This window comes from Ictidomys tridecemlineatus, chromosome 2 (assembly GCF_052094955.1).
Source record: "Ictidomys tridecemlineatus isolate mIctTri1 chromosome 2, mIctTri1.hap1, whole genome shotgun sequence".
NCBI lineage: Eukaryota > Metazoa > Chordata > Mammalia > Rodentia > Sciuridae > Ictidomys > Ictidomys tridecemlineatus.
The window spans coordinates 182,935,322-182,949,502 of NC_135478.1; the positions used below are offsets into that span (position 1 = coordinate 182,935,322).

Consider the following 14,181-nt stretch of genomic DNA (forward strand, 5'->3'; position numbering starts at 1 on the left):
AGGTACCTTTGGCCATTATTAGCTTCCTCAACACTTCTGTCCCTTGGCCTTAACCCGTCCTTGTCACAGTAGAATCATGTAGGGAGCTTGCCAGACTATTTGAAACTCAATAGAACAAGAGTGCACAAGAGAGTTAGCCACTCTAACTGGTATCACTTATACAATTCATCTTTTTTCACCTTTTAACTTTCAACCTATTTGATCTCTTATAGAGAGCATATAGTTGGATCTACCTCCTAGCATTATTTTGAGAGACAGACCTGGAATACAAAAAAAATCAAGTCTGTGGAGTCATCATCCTGAGGGAGACCACTCACTGCAGGGAAAGCTTTGAACCTGGTTTATCAGTCCCAGTTACTCCAGCCTGATGAGTTTTTGTTTTTAATCTAAATTAATATTTGCCCAACAAGGGAAAAGATAGAGTTGTGAGATTTCAGGGGAAATTGAAATGCAGGTAGAATTTAAGCAAAGTAATCTCTTGATCTTCTGTGTACAGGAAGGCTGTATACAACATCCACACAAATGTCTAAAATTGGTGTGTATGTATCGAATATAACTGATAAACTGTTAAAGCATGTAAGTGGGTCAACATCAAGGTCTGGATTGCAAGGTGAACCAGGATTCTGTTCTCTTGGGAATGAAATTAAAAGAGCTATAGAAGTTATCTCTGAAGTTCTCCAAGTTCAGCACCCGTGGTTGAAAATCAAGGCTGCCTTTCCCTGTCAAGGTGATTTAGAGCCTTTTCGACAACACTGGGATGCTTTGTTCTTACTAATCTAATTTCAAGCAATAAAGTTTCTTTGAGTTTATGATTTGAGAGGAGAAAGTCTGTCAGTGAGTAAGAAAATAGTTACTCAAAGAAAGAGGGATTGCTATGACATTTTATAGCTGCAGAGCATCCTTGGGAGAAATATTGTTTCCTGTTAGCTTTGTGGCTGTCTTGATTAGTGTCACTTATTACAGTGATGTGTTTTTTTTTCGTTTCTCAGTCCAAACTAATTTTTACTTTTTTTTTTTGTTCTGGTTTTGGATGGTAATTTACTGTATCCTCAGGAACCTGCACTCCAATTATCTTCCCACTCTTTTACAATCTCACCATGCATAGAGTATTACTGTATAGTGACAAAATGGTTGACTCTTCTCATCACATCTGCATTCTGTGTAGGAACAAGAGGGAAGTCGAGGGAGCATGACCCATGAGCCCTCCTCCTGAAAACCTTACCCAGTGACATGTGCTTTCATGTCATTGGCCTGAGCCATGTCCTGTGATGTCCGTCCCTCCCAAAGGAGTAAATGCTAAGTGCATTTATTAATTAATATATTGTTCCTCCAGAAAGCTGAGATCTTCTTTGGAGGAAATAGAGGACATAGGATATTAGGTAGAGAAGTAGCTCTTTTTGTACTACTTTCCAAATGCCAATAAAATGATATTAAAGGGAAAAATACCTATATATAGAAAAGAATATAAGAGAAAAGAGAAGAGTAAATATCAGTTGACTTTGTTGAAGTTGTAAAGCAAATGGAGTGTGTAACTTGGCTTACTAGAGCAGTTACAATCTAAATGCCTGCCAAGAGGGATGGCATCAAGACCCACATACATTGGCCCCAGAGGATCTTGGAAGATGGGTTGGAGATTTTGTGGGAGGTCAAAGTGAGGAGTGGGCCGTGAACTGTTAAAAGGCTATACGAGGAGTCAATTTCCATTTAATAAGTCCTTTTATTCTCATTGATTTCCTTTCCACTTGGGTCATGTTTATTTTATTTTTTAAAGAGGTTTTAGAATTCAATGCTTAATAGTTATTGTTTTAAGCAAGATTATATTATGTGTGGTTGATATTTTTGTTTTCATTTCTGCCATCTCATCTTGTTAATTTACTAATCATTTTTGTTTGTTTATTCTTTTTTGTTGGCTTGATCAGCTTTTTCATGTTTTTATTTTTTCAAAATTTAGAGTAGGTAATTTACAAGTTAATATGCATTTTCTACTAGTTACTAAAAAATTGTCAAATATGCCTATTTTGTTTTTATGCCAAATGCATGATAATCCCACTGTATTTCCTTTCTGTGAACAGAACCTTAATATGCATTTATTTTCTTCCTTTCTTTTTCTTTCCTCCCCTATTCCTCCTATACAGTGAGGATTTAGACTTATAAGTAAAGATAATTTACAATATAATTATAATTCTAGATTGTTATTTTAAATATTTGCTTTAATACATATATTTATTTTTCTGAATAAATATATTTAGCTTCATAAGTCTTTTTGAAGCCTCTTTACCCTGCTTTAATTTTCTTGCTTGAATTTATTATTCTTGCTGGAACACACTCTCGAGTAATTCCTTCAGAGACTATGCATAGGGAGTGAACCATGAAAGTCCTTATTGAATGAACCTCATATGTGGGTTTTAATTTGAGTGGGTTTGAAAGGTTAGATTCAAGTTTATTTTCAGAATTATTTTCCTTTGTAACTTTTGAAGCCGTATTTGACAGTTAGATATTGATCTGATTCTAATTTCTTTGTTTCCTCTTTCTATGAGCTTTTAGGATTTTCACTTTATCCTTAGTATTTTGTAATGTTATCATGCTGCCTTTGAAACTTTGTAATGGACCCTTTCTGAGAACTCATGTCTTGCTTTGGGAAATGTTCTTCTATTTTATTTTGAGTAATTTCTGTAATCAAATTTCTTCATTCCGTCTGTAACTTGTATCCGACATGTTTTGGAATGACTGGATTTATCTTTCATGTTTCTGATTTTCTCTTCATTGCTTTCTAACTTTTGTGACCTTTCCTTCTGAATGCTAAAAGATTTTCTCACCTAAGTTTCTGCTTATTAATTCCTTCTCAGTCTCTACATTCTGCAGATCAGATTATAACAAATCTCTGCCAATATTCTTTCTTCCCTTCTCCCATGTACTGAAGCTTTAACTGGGCACATGGCTGTCCAGAGAAGATGACATTTCCAAGCTCCCTTGTAAATCGGGGGGGGGGGGGCATGTAGCTAAAGTCTAGACAACAGGGTCTGCAGGGCAGTGATGTGAGGCACTTCCAGGAGTTACTCTTGAAGTGTTCTTTGTTCCTTTCCCACTACTTACTGGCTGGAAGATGATGATAAGTGGATCAGCCAAGTGAGACATACAAGTAGGAAGCAATTTGTTAACTGCTGTGGCAGAGCTTTCCTACCAACCCTAAACTGCTCGCCAGTGAGCAGAAGAACATATGAGAGGGGAAAATTCCTGTTATTTAAACAAATCTTGTTTTGGTGTCTTTAATAAATTTTAAAAATTTAATAACCACCCAAACTGACACATATTTTATTGTTTCTTTTTTTTTAATTTTCAAGATTTTTCCACAGTCCTTTTTTGGTTTTTGTTTTTAATCTTGTTTTATACTGATGGACTTTTACACTGAAAACACTAACTACCTCTAGTCTTGTTTTCTGTTTTATTTTACTTTAATAAAATGGTTCTAAAACTTCAGCTTCCACATCCCCTGGAGAGTTGTGATCTGCTGGGCAAGGGGCTGGGGGAGGGTGCTGATACTTTTCTAGATAATGCCCATACTGCTGGTCTTCCCACTACTCTTTGAGAATTACTCTTCTACTAATTCTGTTTCAAGCAAGAATAAATTGTTCTTTTGGGTGAGGGGCTTTTTATTTTGTTGGCTCTTCTCAAATGCTTGGTTAGACTGGGGTATCTACTCTCAGAAGATTTGAAAATTTTAACTCATTTTGTTCTATCATCCTAGATGTGTAATACCTATAAAAACTTAAATATAGTATATAATACATAATTAGATAATAATATAATTATAGTACTCATATGTAATAATATTAATTAATATAATAAAATAAGTGTTCTAGGTTATGATTTCCAACCTATTTTAATTCACCTTTGTTAATTTCACTTAAATATTCACAGAATTGGAAACGTGGAACTTAATTTGCAATGTGCTAACAGCATGTTTACCACTTTCTAATCCCAGTGGTTTTACAGTATAAGGCTTGATTCCGGGATGGAGCTATTTTTCTGGATAGGGCGTTTCGATACATCCTCAGTCTCACCAGCTTTTGGGCACACTAACCACTCTTGCCTAGGGGTACATATTTCTGTTGCTGTTTACCTAAATTGTTTAATAGGAGCATGTCCCATTTGCATTTTTCAGGCAGGTACTGGGTTGGCTGCCCTTCTGCTCAGATAATCTGCCAGTTTGGGGCATGAAGCAGTTCCAGGGCCACTTGTCTGACTTCTAGCTTGTCTCTCCTGTGCACCACTAGGCTATAGATTCCTTCTTTAGCATGTTCCATCTGTCTCTTTGCTTGAGGGGATTCTTTAAAATTTCTATTCCCTCGGGTGACCCATTCAGTATGATCCTTGACTTTATTGATTTCTGCTTTACACATTTTTCTGTAATTATCAGACATTAGGAAGCGGGAAAGAAATGTGCCAGCATGTTTTGTCCTCAATTTTGTTGCAAACTCCCCACATTTTATTTGAGTTTATAAATAAAGTTATAAAACTCTGTTATATCATGAAGTTTTGAGGGGTTAATACTATGAAATACTGCCAAATAAGTTTCCATTTCATATAATTTAATTCTTCTTTATGTCTCTCTTTTATCTAATCCTTGCTGGTTTCCACATATACCTGTATGTGTTTAGGAAATATAGTTTTGTTTTAAATATGTGCCTTAGCTTATGGAAATTAAGATGAGCTAGAAATAACAAAAAATTCATAAAAATTATAGTATAAATTGAGGATTTGTAATGTGATGTACCAAACTTGGGCTAAGCTGTTTCTTTCTTTTTTGCACTAGGGATTCAACTCAGGGGCACTTAACCACCAAGCTACATCCCTAGCCCTTTTAATTTTTTTTGCCACATCCCAAGCCCTTTTAATTTTTTTTTTTTGAGACAGTGCCTAAGTTGCTGAGCCTGGCTTTGAATTTGCAATCCTCCTGCATCAGCCTCCCAAGCATCTGGGATTACAAGCATGCACTACCATGTCTGGGAGGCTAAGCACTTTCTAAGCATACTGTTATCACTGTTTATGAGAGTCCTAAAGTAAAGAGATGGCAAGAAACTTGCCCCAAATAAATCTAGTTACTAAGTAGCAGAGAGGAATTTCAAATTAAGTCTAACTCCAGAGTCTGTGCTCTTAAGCATTATACTAACAACCTCTGTGAAGGTGTATTTGCTAGATTACAAGACAAATAGCAGTGACATGTATTATCTGTGGCTTCTATGTTCGTATATGTAAGAATATCTAACACTGAGCTAAAATCACACTCAGCACTGTTTTATTGCTGAATTGGTATTGAAATAATCATTGTTGCCTTTCTTTATTGTCTGATCAAAAAGTTGATGGTAGGCACTTTATTTCCTTTTAATTTAAATACAGGCGATAGTAATACAGACTCGCTACAGGCAATGGCATGCTAAAGTCTTTGTAAAGGAACTAAAAGAACAGAAAAAGTTGAGGTTGGAGTGGGAAGCCCAAGAAGAACTACAGAAAATAAAAGAAAAAGAAGAATGGACACAATTGGACTATCACCGGAGGCATAATCCCAAAGCAAATGAAGACTTTGAACTTCTTTATAACGCACTAAACTGTAAGTTTGACATAGGTTTTAAATAAAATATTAACTTAGAAATTTTTCATTAATAGGTAAACAGTTTTACTGAAGACAAAAGAAAGGCATGTTAGGGAGAAGTCTTGGGAATCTGATCTGAAGTTAGATGAATACTATCTTACATTTGGGACAGAAATTAAGGCTGAAACAATATTAAAAATGCTTTTATGATAACAAATGTGCATATTTTGTGTCAACTATATAGTTTAGGTATATTGGGTCATTTGATCCATATTCACGTGAGAGAGAGGGAAAGCACTGTCTCACCTGGTTTTCTGATGCTTTGGGCAGTTTGTGAACTCAGAGGTGAGCTGTTTAAATCCCCCAATCCAGCATCCTGTGACTGTGCTCTTTAGAGAAGGTGCTCAATGATACCTTTTATCCCCCCCAATAATAATAATAGTGGATGATTTATATCCTATTTCTTCTACAGTATGTGTGTTAGTCACTGGTAAATGAAAAGCTTCAGTTACTTGAAAAAGGGTGACAGACACACCTCTGCCTTTCTTGAAGCCCTTTCCCAATGGCCTATCCTCCAATCTCAAGACACACCTCTGCCTTTCTTGAAGCCCTTTCCCAATGGCCTATCCTCCAATCTCAGGACAAATGTCAACTACTCAAGGGTTTTGTGACTGACAATGTAACTTGGATATACTATTTGTCATCTCGTAATCCTCACCCTACCCTTTTCATTTATATAATAACAATTCATAACAATACATCTTTTAACATTTATTTATTGACTGATTCTTTTTAGTTATTTATTACACTAGAGGATACATTTTGACATAATCACAAAAGCAGGGAATATAATTTGCTTCTATTCAGTCCCCAGCACTTCCCCCGTCCTCCCTCTACTCACTCTCCTCCCTTTACTCTACTGATATTTCTGCAATTTATGTTTTTTTTTTTTTTTAAGTCAGTGTCTTACGTCTGAACTTGATGTTGGGATGCACGGTGCTTTATTCATGTATGTACATATGAAAGTGCAGTCAGATTTCATTGCACTCTTCTTCCTTTACCCATCCCTCCTTCATCCCTTCAGTCCCCTTGGTCTAATCTACTAATATTTCCTCTGTTTTGATGAAATTCCCTCTCCTTTGTTCCCTTTTCTCTCTCCCATTGCCCTTATGTTGGATTAGCTTCCGCATATTAGAGAGAACATTTGACCTTAGTTTTGGGGATTGGCTTATTTCACTTGATACACTCCAGTTTCATCCATTTATTGGCAGATTCCATAATTTCATTGTTCTTTATAGCTGAGTAATATTCTATTATATGTGTGTGTGTGTGTGTGTGTGTGTGTGTGTGTGTGTGTGTGTGTCTATACCTCTGTTTAGAGTTTTAAACTAGGCTTGGTTGGGTGCAATGACAAACAACTCTGAAAAATACTGAAAAACATGTTGAATGAAGTTCTGCCTTTTCCAATTATTATTAGTGTTAACTGGAACAAGTTACTCACTTCTAAGCCTTAGCTCCTTTATCTATAAAAAGGACACCATAGTTTCTGGCACATCTATTTCAGAAGGCTTTGTAAAGTAAAAAATATAAAACATTATATGTATGAAAGTACTTAAAAAGTGCCAGGGTCTATATGTATATGTGAATTGTTATTTTATGGTAAATAATTTTATTCAAAACTTGTATATCAAAATAGAACACATATGTCACATAAATCTACACGATTTGTATTAAGAAAAACAAAAGTTAAACAAGATTTTTTTACATGAAAGACATATCTCACTTTCCTTCAATTCTAAAATTATAAATTAAAACACTTGGAATAATAAGTTAAAATTTGTTTCACAAGCTCTTCTATTAAATATAGTTTTCTTCATTCCATATTCCTAACTCTGGTCCTTGAAACTGCTGCCCTCTTGTGGCTCATAGAGACAGTTATATAGTTTAAATTCATAATAGAAAACCACTTTTCCTCAAGACAAGCTGTCTTCCTATAGTCAAAACAAAATGAAGTCAAGTTAAGGAAATAAATGTGACTGAGATGTATTGAAACAAGACCATTTCTAGCCAACATTTGATTTTTATGTCTTTTTTTTCTTATAGCAATATGTTGAGGGTAACTTCCTTCACTACTCTGAATTGTCATGAGGGACAAATAGAGGAAGAAAACAGGTGCTACAAAAGTACCTAGGTATCCTGTATTTCAACAAAAGTCTGAAATAATTGGGGTTGATTAAAAATTTTTAAATTTTTATAAAAGTGGAATTATTTATAAGGAATATTTTCTATCTGGCTTTTAAAATCCAGTACTCTATCATGAGATTTTTCCTTGTTATTTGTGAGTTTGTTCATTCTCATTTCTATAGAGTATGCCATTCCATGAATGCACCACAACTGATATATTAATTGTACTGTGGATTTGTCTTTCCACCCCAGTTTTGTCCAGTACAAGTAGTGGTGCACAAATGTCTTTAGGTAAAGATATGTGTACATTTCTCTTGGATGTGGATTTCTAGGAGTAGAACTTCTCATTCGTGGCATAGGCTTATATTCAGCTTTAGTGGATCCTGCTAGATGATTTTACAAAGATTGTACTAGTTTATACTCCTTAGAGGAGATTATGAAAATTTTAATTGGTCCGTTGTCCTCTCCAGCATTCACCACTCTGTCTTTCTCATTGTGTCCTTCCTGGAGGGTGTGCAGTACTACTACTCTGCCTCATTTTCCACAGAGGGTCCAGTAGATGAGATCAGGATATTTGTCATGTGAGACAACCCTCTTCCTCAGAAATAATTTACAAAAAAAGTGAGATGAGAACGATTCCTTGTCCTAGAGATTATTCAGCAGGATCAAAGACCTGAAAAGGAAAGGGGGGAGGATTTGAAGAGGTTATTAAAGAGGTTCTTTGGAGGGAGCCACGATTGTGGGCTGTGCTTTGGGGTGAGGGCAGAGGGTTGTGCTATTCTCACTACATGTCAAGTGAGAAGAGTTTCAAGAGAGTTCTCTAGGGGAGCTTTGGAATATGTTCCCTTTGTTTGAGGAATACAAAAGACTGCTGCCTACTCCATGCCTAGGAGGGTAGATTGGGGTCTTTCTCTAAAGTAGGAAACTAGAGGTCTCTGAAGGAGCCCACAGATGCCTTGGATACTGGAGAGTGTTGCTGCATTGAGATGTATAGCACTCCCAAGATTTTTTTTTTAATAGAGACATGTGTTTGTCAGAAGGCACTACACAGTAGAGAGAGTGAGTAAGTAACAAGGTGATCTGAGGTCCTCTTGGGTTCACCATTCAATAGAATCAACTGGAGAAAAGCTATTTCTTGCAGTTTGTTAGGAAGAAGCTTGAAGTGAACAGCAGGATACTCCATAAGTGGCTACCTGAAGGGCGGATGCATATGTCTGAGTCCAGGGGAGTCACAGGAGGAGGGGAGTCACAGGAGGAGGGCTTCAGCTGAAGAGCCTCAGAAGAATGAACTTGAGCCATCTTTCAGGTCTTCAGAGTGGGAATCTACCTATCCAAGTAAGACCTGCACCTTCCCAATTATCCATCTCCCAAGCCCAAGTACAGAGGAGAAATAGCAGCTAGGGATGAGGACAGGCATCAAGCCGAGTCATACAGAAGGAGATATCCTTTCCACAACCTCCAGGGCAGGTTTGCATTTCTTTCATTTGGCTTATTTTTTCATTCTTTTAACAGTATCTATCTCAGAGCAAAAGTCTTTCTTGCAGTTCCATTTGTTAATTTCTTCTTGTGTGGATCATGCATTTAGTATTTGTGTCTAAAAACTTTCTAAACCTAAGGCTGCATAGCTTTTCTCCTTTGTTTTATTCTGGAATTGTGTAGGTTAATGTTTTAAATTTACAATCCAGTTCAAACTAAATTTATATGAGACATGAGATATTGAGCTTAATTTTTTGAATGTTTTGTTTTTGAATATCCAATTGTTCCCATATTATTTGTTGAAAATAGTGTCTTTTCTCCCTTGAGTCACCTTTGTATCTTCATCAAAATCTTAGTCCATTCAGTCAGTCTGTGGTAACAAAATACTATCTGTTGGGTAGCTTATAAACAACAGAAAGCTATTTTTTAGAGTTTGCTGTCTGGTGAGGGCCCTGTTCTTGGTTCATACATGGTGCTTTCTTGCTGTGTTCTCACTGTGGTAGAGGGGTAAAGTGCTTGGGCCTGTTCTATATATAAGGGTACTATCCTAATCATGAGGCTGTCAGCATTAGGATCTGATCACCTCTCAAAAGACCCACCTTCAGCCATGCGACCTGCACGCTAGCTTCATAATAGAGGTTCAAAACATAGAAATTAACTAGTGAGTTCAAATTAAAGAGACATGATTCTCAATTTACCTTTTTCTTGCCCAGCTCAGAGATGGCTCCTCCCAGCTCCTGCCTCTAGCCACCTGATGTGGTAGTGAGGTTTACACAAGAGGCCAGCAAGAGAGAGAGAAAAACGCCAGGGAGTGAGCTTTTATTGGGGAACAAAAAATTCAAGGGAAAATTCCATCCAATGAAGGTTGAGGGGGGCAGCATTCCAAGGTCAGGGTCAGTGATTGGTTTTCAGGTCAGTGGTCAGTCACACCCCCACACGGACAAGCCCTTGCACCTGGGGAAGGGTGGGGAAGACTCAGACACAGCTTGGTTAGGCGCCTCACACCTAGCCAGGGAGGTAGCTCAAATCACGTGCAAGAACTGCTTCCCACACCACCTCCTCATATCATTGCCTTGGGGACAAGGAGTTCAAAATGTGACTCCCCACCCCCCAGAGGGACACAAATATTCAAACCATAGCAGTCAAAAATCAGTTGACTGCATTTGTATGGATCTATTACTTGACTCTATTTTGTTCTCTCTGTGTGTATGCGTGCACATGGTGCACATGTGCACACTCACACACATACACTTAACATTAACTCTGTATCTTACAGTTAGTTAATCTTGAAATTGAACAATATGAATCTTCATGTTTTGGTTTTCTTTAGGCTATTCTAGTTTATTTATTTATTTATTTATTTATAAGAGAGAGAGAGAGAGAGAGAGAGAGAGAGAGAGAGAGAGAGAGAGAGAGAAAGAGAATTTTTAATATTTATTTTTTAGTTTTCAGCAGACACAACATCTTTGTATGTGGTGCTGAGGATCAAACCCGCACTGTGCGCATGCCAGGCAAGTGCGCTACCGCTTGAGCCACATCCCCAGCCCGGCTATTCTAGTTCTTTGACTTTCCATTTCCACTTCCATTTTGGAGTCACCTTTTGATATTTTCAAAAAACCTTGCTGGGAGTTTGAATGGAATTGTGTTGATTGTATAGATAAAACTAGGAAGAACTGACATCTTAAAAATATAGAGTCTCCAACCTGTGAACATGGTACATCTTTTCATTGCTTCATTCTTCATTGACTTCTTCACCAGGACTTCAAATTTTCAACATACAGATCTTGCACATATTTTGTTAAATTTACACACAATGGCTTCATTTTTTGGTGTTGTCTTAAACGGTGGTCTTTTTTACATTTCAAATTCCAATTGTCTATTTCTAGTATAAGGAACACAACTGACCTCTGTATGTAGACCTTGTATCCTCAGACTTGGCTAAATTCACTTTTTAATTCCAGGACTTAATTTTTGGATCTTTGATATTTTCCATATAGGCACTTAGGAATTATGTTATCTGTTAATAAAGACAAATATGTATGCTTTCTTTTTTTAGCTTCCCTTATTCAGCTAACAAGGACTTTCAATACAATGTTGAATAGGAATGGTCGAGAGCATATCTTTGCTTTCCTTTAAATCCTGGAATTTCCAAGTTTACCTATTTTTTGCATGTGGAAATTAAACTATTTTAATAACATTTGATTTTAGACATAATTTTCTCACTGAATTGCTTTTTTCATCTTTGTGGGAAGTTGGTTATCTACCTATTTATGAGTCTATTTCTAAATTCTCCATCTTGCTCCATTAGTCTAAACACCAACACCATACTGTCTGGATTACTATAGCTTTATGAAACTTAAAATTCAGGAATTTTAATCCCTTGAGTTTTTCTTGTCAAAGAAGTTTTCACTATTCTACATCTACTGCATTCCAAGTATATTTTAGAATCAGTTTTTAAATTTTTGCTAGAAAGCTTGCTGGGAGTTTGTATGGGATTGAGATGAATCCAGAGTTCAATTTAGGAAATACTCGCTTCCTATCAATATTGAATCATCCAAGCTGATTTTAGGGTGAAAACATTCAGTCCTTCACCACTAAGTGTCACTTAAAGCAGATATTCACTGGTGTCCTTTATCAGACTGAGAAAGTTCCCTTCTGAGAGTGCTTTTGAGGAATGGGTGATGGGTTTTGTCAAATGATTTTTCTTTATCTATTGAGACATTCATATGGTCTTTTTCTTTTTCAGCTATGGTTATGGTGAATCATAGTGATTGATTTTCAAATGTTAAAACAACACTGCATTCCTAGGATAAACTCCACTTACTTATGAAGTATTATATTCATATATTGTCAAGTTTGATTTGCTTAGGGTTTTGTTTGGAATTTTTGCTTATAGATTTACAAGGGTCTGTAGTTTCCCCCTCGCTTCATTTATGTTATTGCCTGCTTTTTTTTTTTTCATCAGGATAATGCTGTACCCTTCAATTTTCTCACAGTGAATATTCCGTGAAGTCATGTTGGCCTGGAGTTTCCTTTGTGGAAACAATTTAAATTGTACATTTAATTTCTTGGAAGATACAGTGCTATTTGTGTTCTGTATATCCTTCGTTGAGCTTTGATAGTTTGTCTTTCAAGGAATTTTAAAATTTTATCTAAGTTGTTGAATTTATTACCATAAAAATGTTAACATTATTCAGTATTATCCTTTTAATACCTGTAACCTGTGGGATCTGTAGTAATGTCATCTAAATCCCACTATTGGTAATTTTGTCTTTTCTTTGTTTTTCTGATCAATCAAATGATTTATAATTTTTATTACTATTAGACTCATTTTCTCTTTTATGTTACCTTCCATCATTGTTTATTATTTACCTTGTTATTATTTCTTTTATTCTATTTTCTTTTGTTTAAATTTATCCTATTTTTCTAGTCATCTGGTGAAAGCTGAGGGTCTGAGACCTTTCTTTTTCAATATAGGTATTTGGCATTATGAAATTTCCCCTACTACTGTGCCAGTTTCATTTGTGAATTTCAATATGTTGAGTTTTAATTTTCTCTCATTTCAAAATACTTTCTGATTACCCTTTTGATTCTTCTTTGATTCATGGATTATTTAGAAATGAGTTATTTAATTTTAGATATCTTTCTGTCATTGATTTCTAACTTCATTGTGTGAAGAGACAATATAATTTTGTATGGTTAGAGTTCTTCTAAATTTATTGAGAATCACACAATCAGAATATAGGTTATATTAGAAAATGTTCTGTCTGTATTTGAGAAGAGTTTGCATTTGGCTATAGTTGGGTAAAGTGATTGATAAATGTCAGGTCAGGTTGGATGACAGCTGTGTTACAATCTTCTATATATTCACCAATTTCTCCTTTATTTATTGAGAGAGGAATACTAACATCTCAGGCTATAATAGCAAGGTACAATATTGGATTTTTCTATTTTTTTTTGTAGTTCCATCAGATTTTGCTTCATTTACTTTGAATCTCTCTTATTAGATGCATAAACATTTAGAATGCTATCTCCTATTGATTAATTGAGCTGTTTAACATTATGAAATAACTTTCCTTATTGCTTTTCATATTTTTTTGCTATGAAATATACTTTGGCTAGTATTAATATGCATTTTAGAGCTTTCTTCAGATTAATGTTAGCATGGTATATCTTTTTATATTTTGCTATTTTAGCCTCTTCTTTATATTTAATATGTGTTTATTGTAGGCAACATATGCATAGTTCTTATTTTTTAAGCCCAACCTGATGATCTCTGCCTTTTAATTGAGATATTTAGACAGTTTACATTAAATGTGATGATTGATATCATTAGGTGTAAATATGTTATCTTGCTATTTGCTTAATGCTTCTCCCTCATTATTTTTAAAGATTTATTTTTCTAGATAGTCATCTGTTTACTATTATGTGCTTAATTTGCCTACACTTATTTATTTTCATCCTGCTTGGAATTTCTTTACATCATGAACCTAAGAATCTGTGATTATTGTGAATTCTTGATAATTCTTAGCTACTGTGTCACATAAATATCACCTTTACTCCATTTTCTCTAATCATAACTTTCTGCCCATATTCTCTAGTTTTAAAAATCTTGTTAGGCACATGTTGACTTTTTTCAGATCATTTAGGCTTATAATTTGTGAGGAGAATTTTAAAATGCATATGCATATAGAATGCCAGTGGTGGATAAAATATTGTATGTTCTGTTATCTCTTGCTTAGAAATTATACATTTAAATTTTAGAAAATTTAGAATGAGTATGGATATTAGATGCTAATATTAGCAGTTAATTTTATAGTTGAACTTCAGACTGGAGATTAGGTAATTTGTCTAAGAATGTACATTTAGAACAGAATAAGTTTGTTCTTTCAAATGAACTAAATCCCTTAATATCTTTTGCTTCAAAATAT

At 35.3% G+C, this 14,181-nt stretch overlaps 1 protein-coding gene across 2 annotated transcripts in view; it reads left to right on the forward strand.

Annotated features, from left to right (window-relative positions):
- Positions 1–14,181, forward strand: part of Iqub (IQ motif and ubiquitin domain containing) — a 76,489-nt gene that overhangs the window by 26,597 nt on the left and 35,711 nt on the right. For both annotated transcript variants that reach the window (XM_078040294.1, XM_078040295.1), the window contains exon 7: positions 5,398–5,608. In XM_078040294.1, coding sequence (XP_077896420.1) covers positions 5,398–5,608 — 211 coding nt within the window. The remainder of the gene's footprint in view (positions 1–5,397; positions 5,609–14,181) is intronic.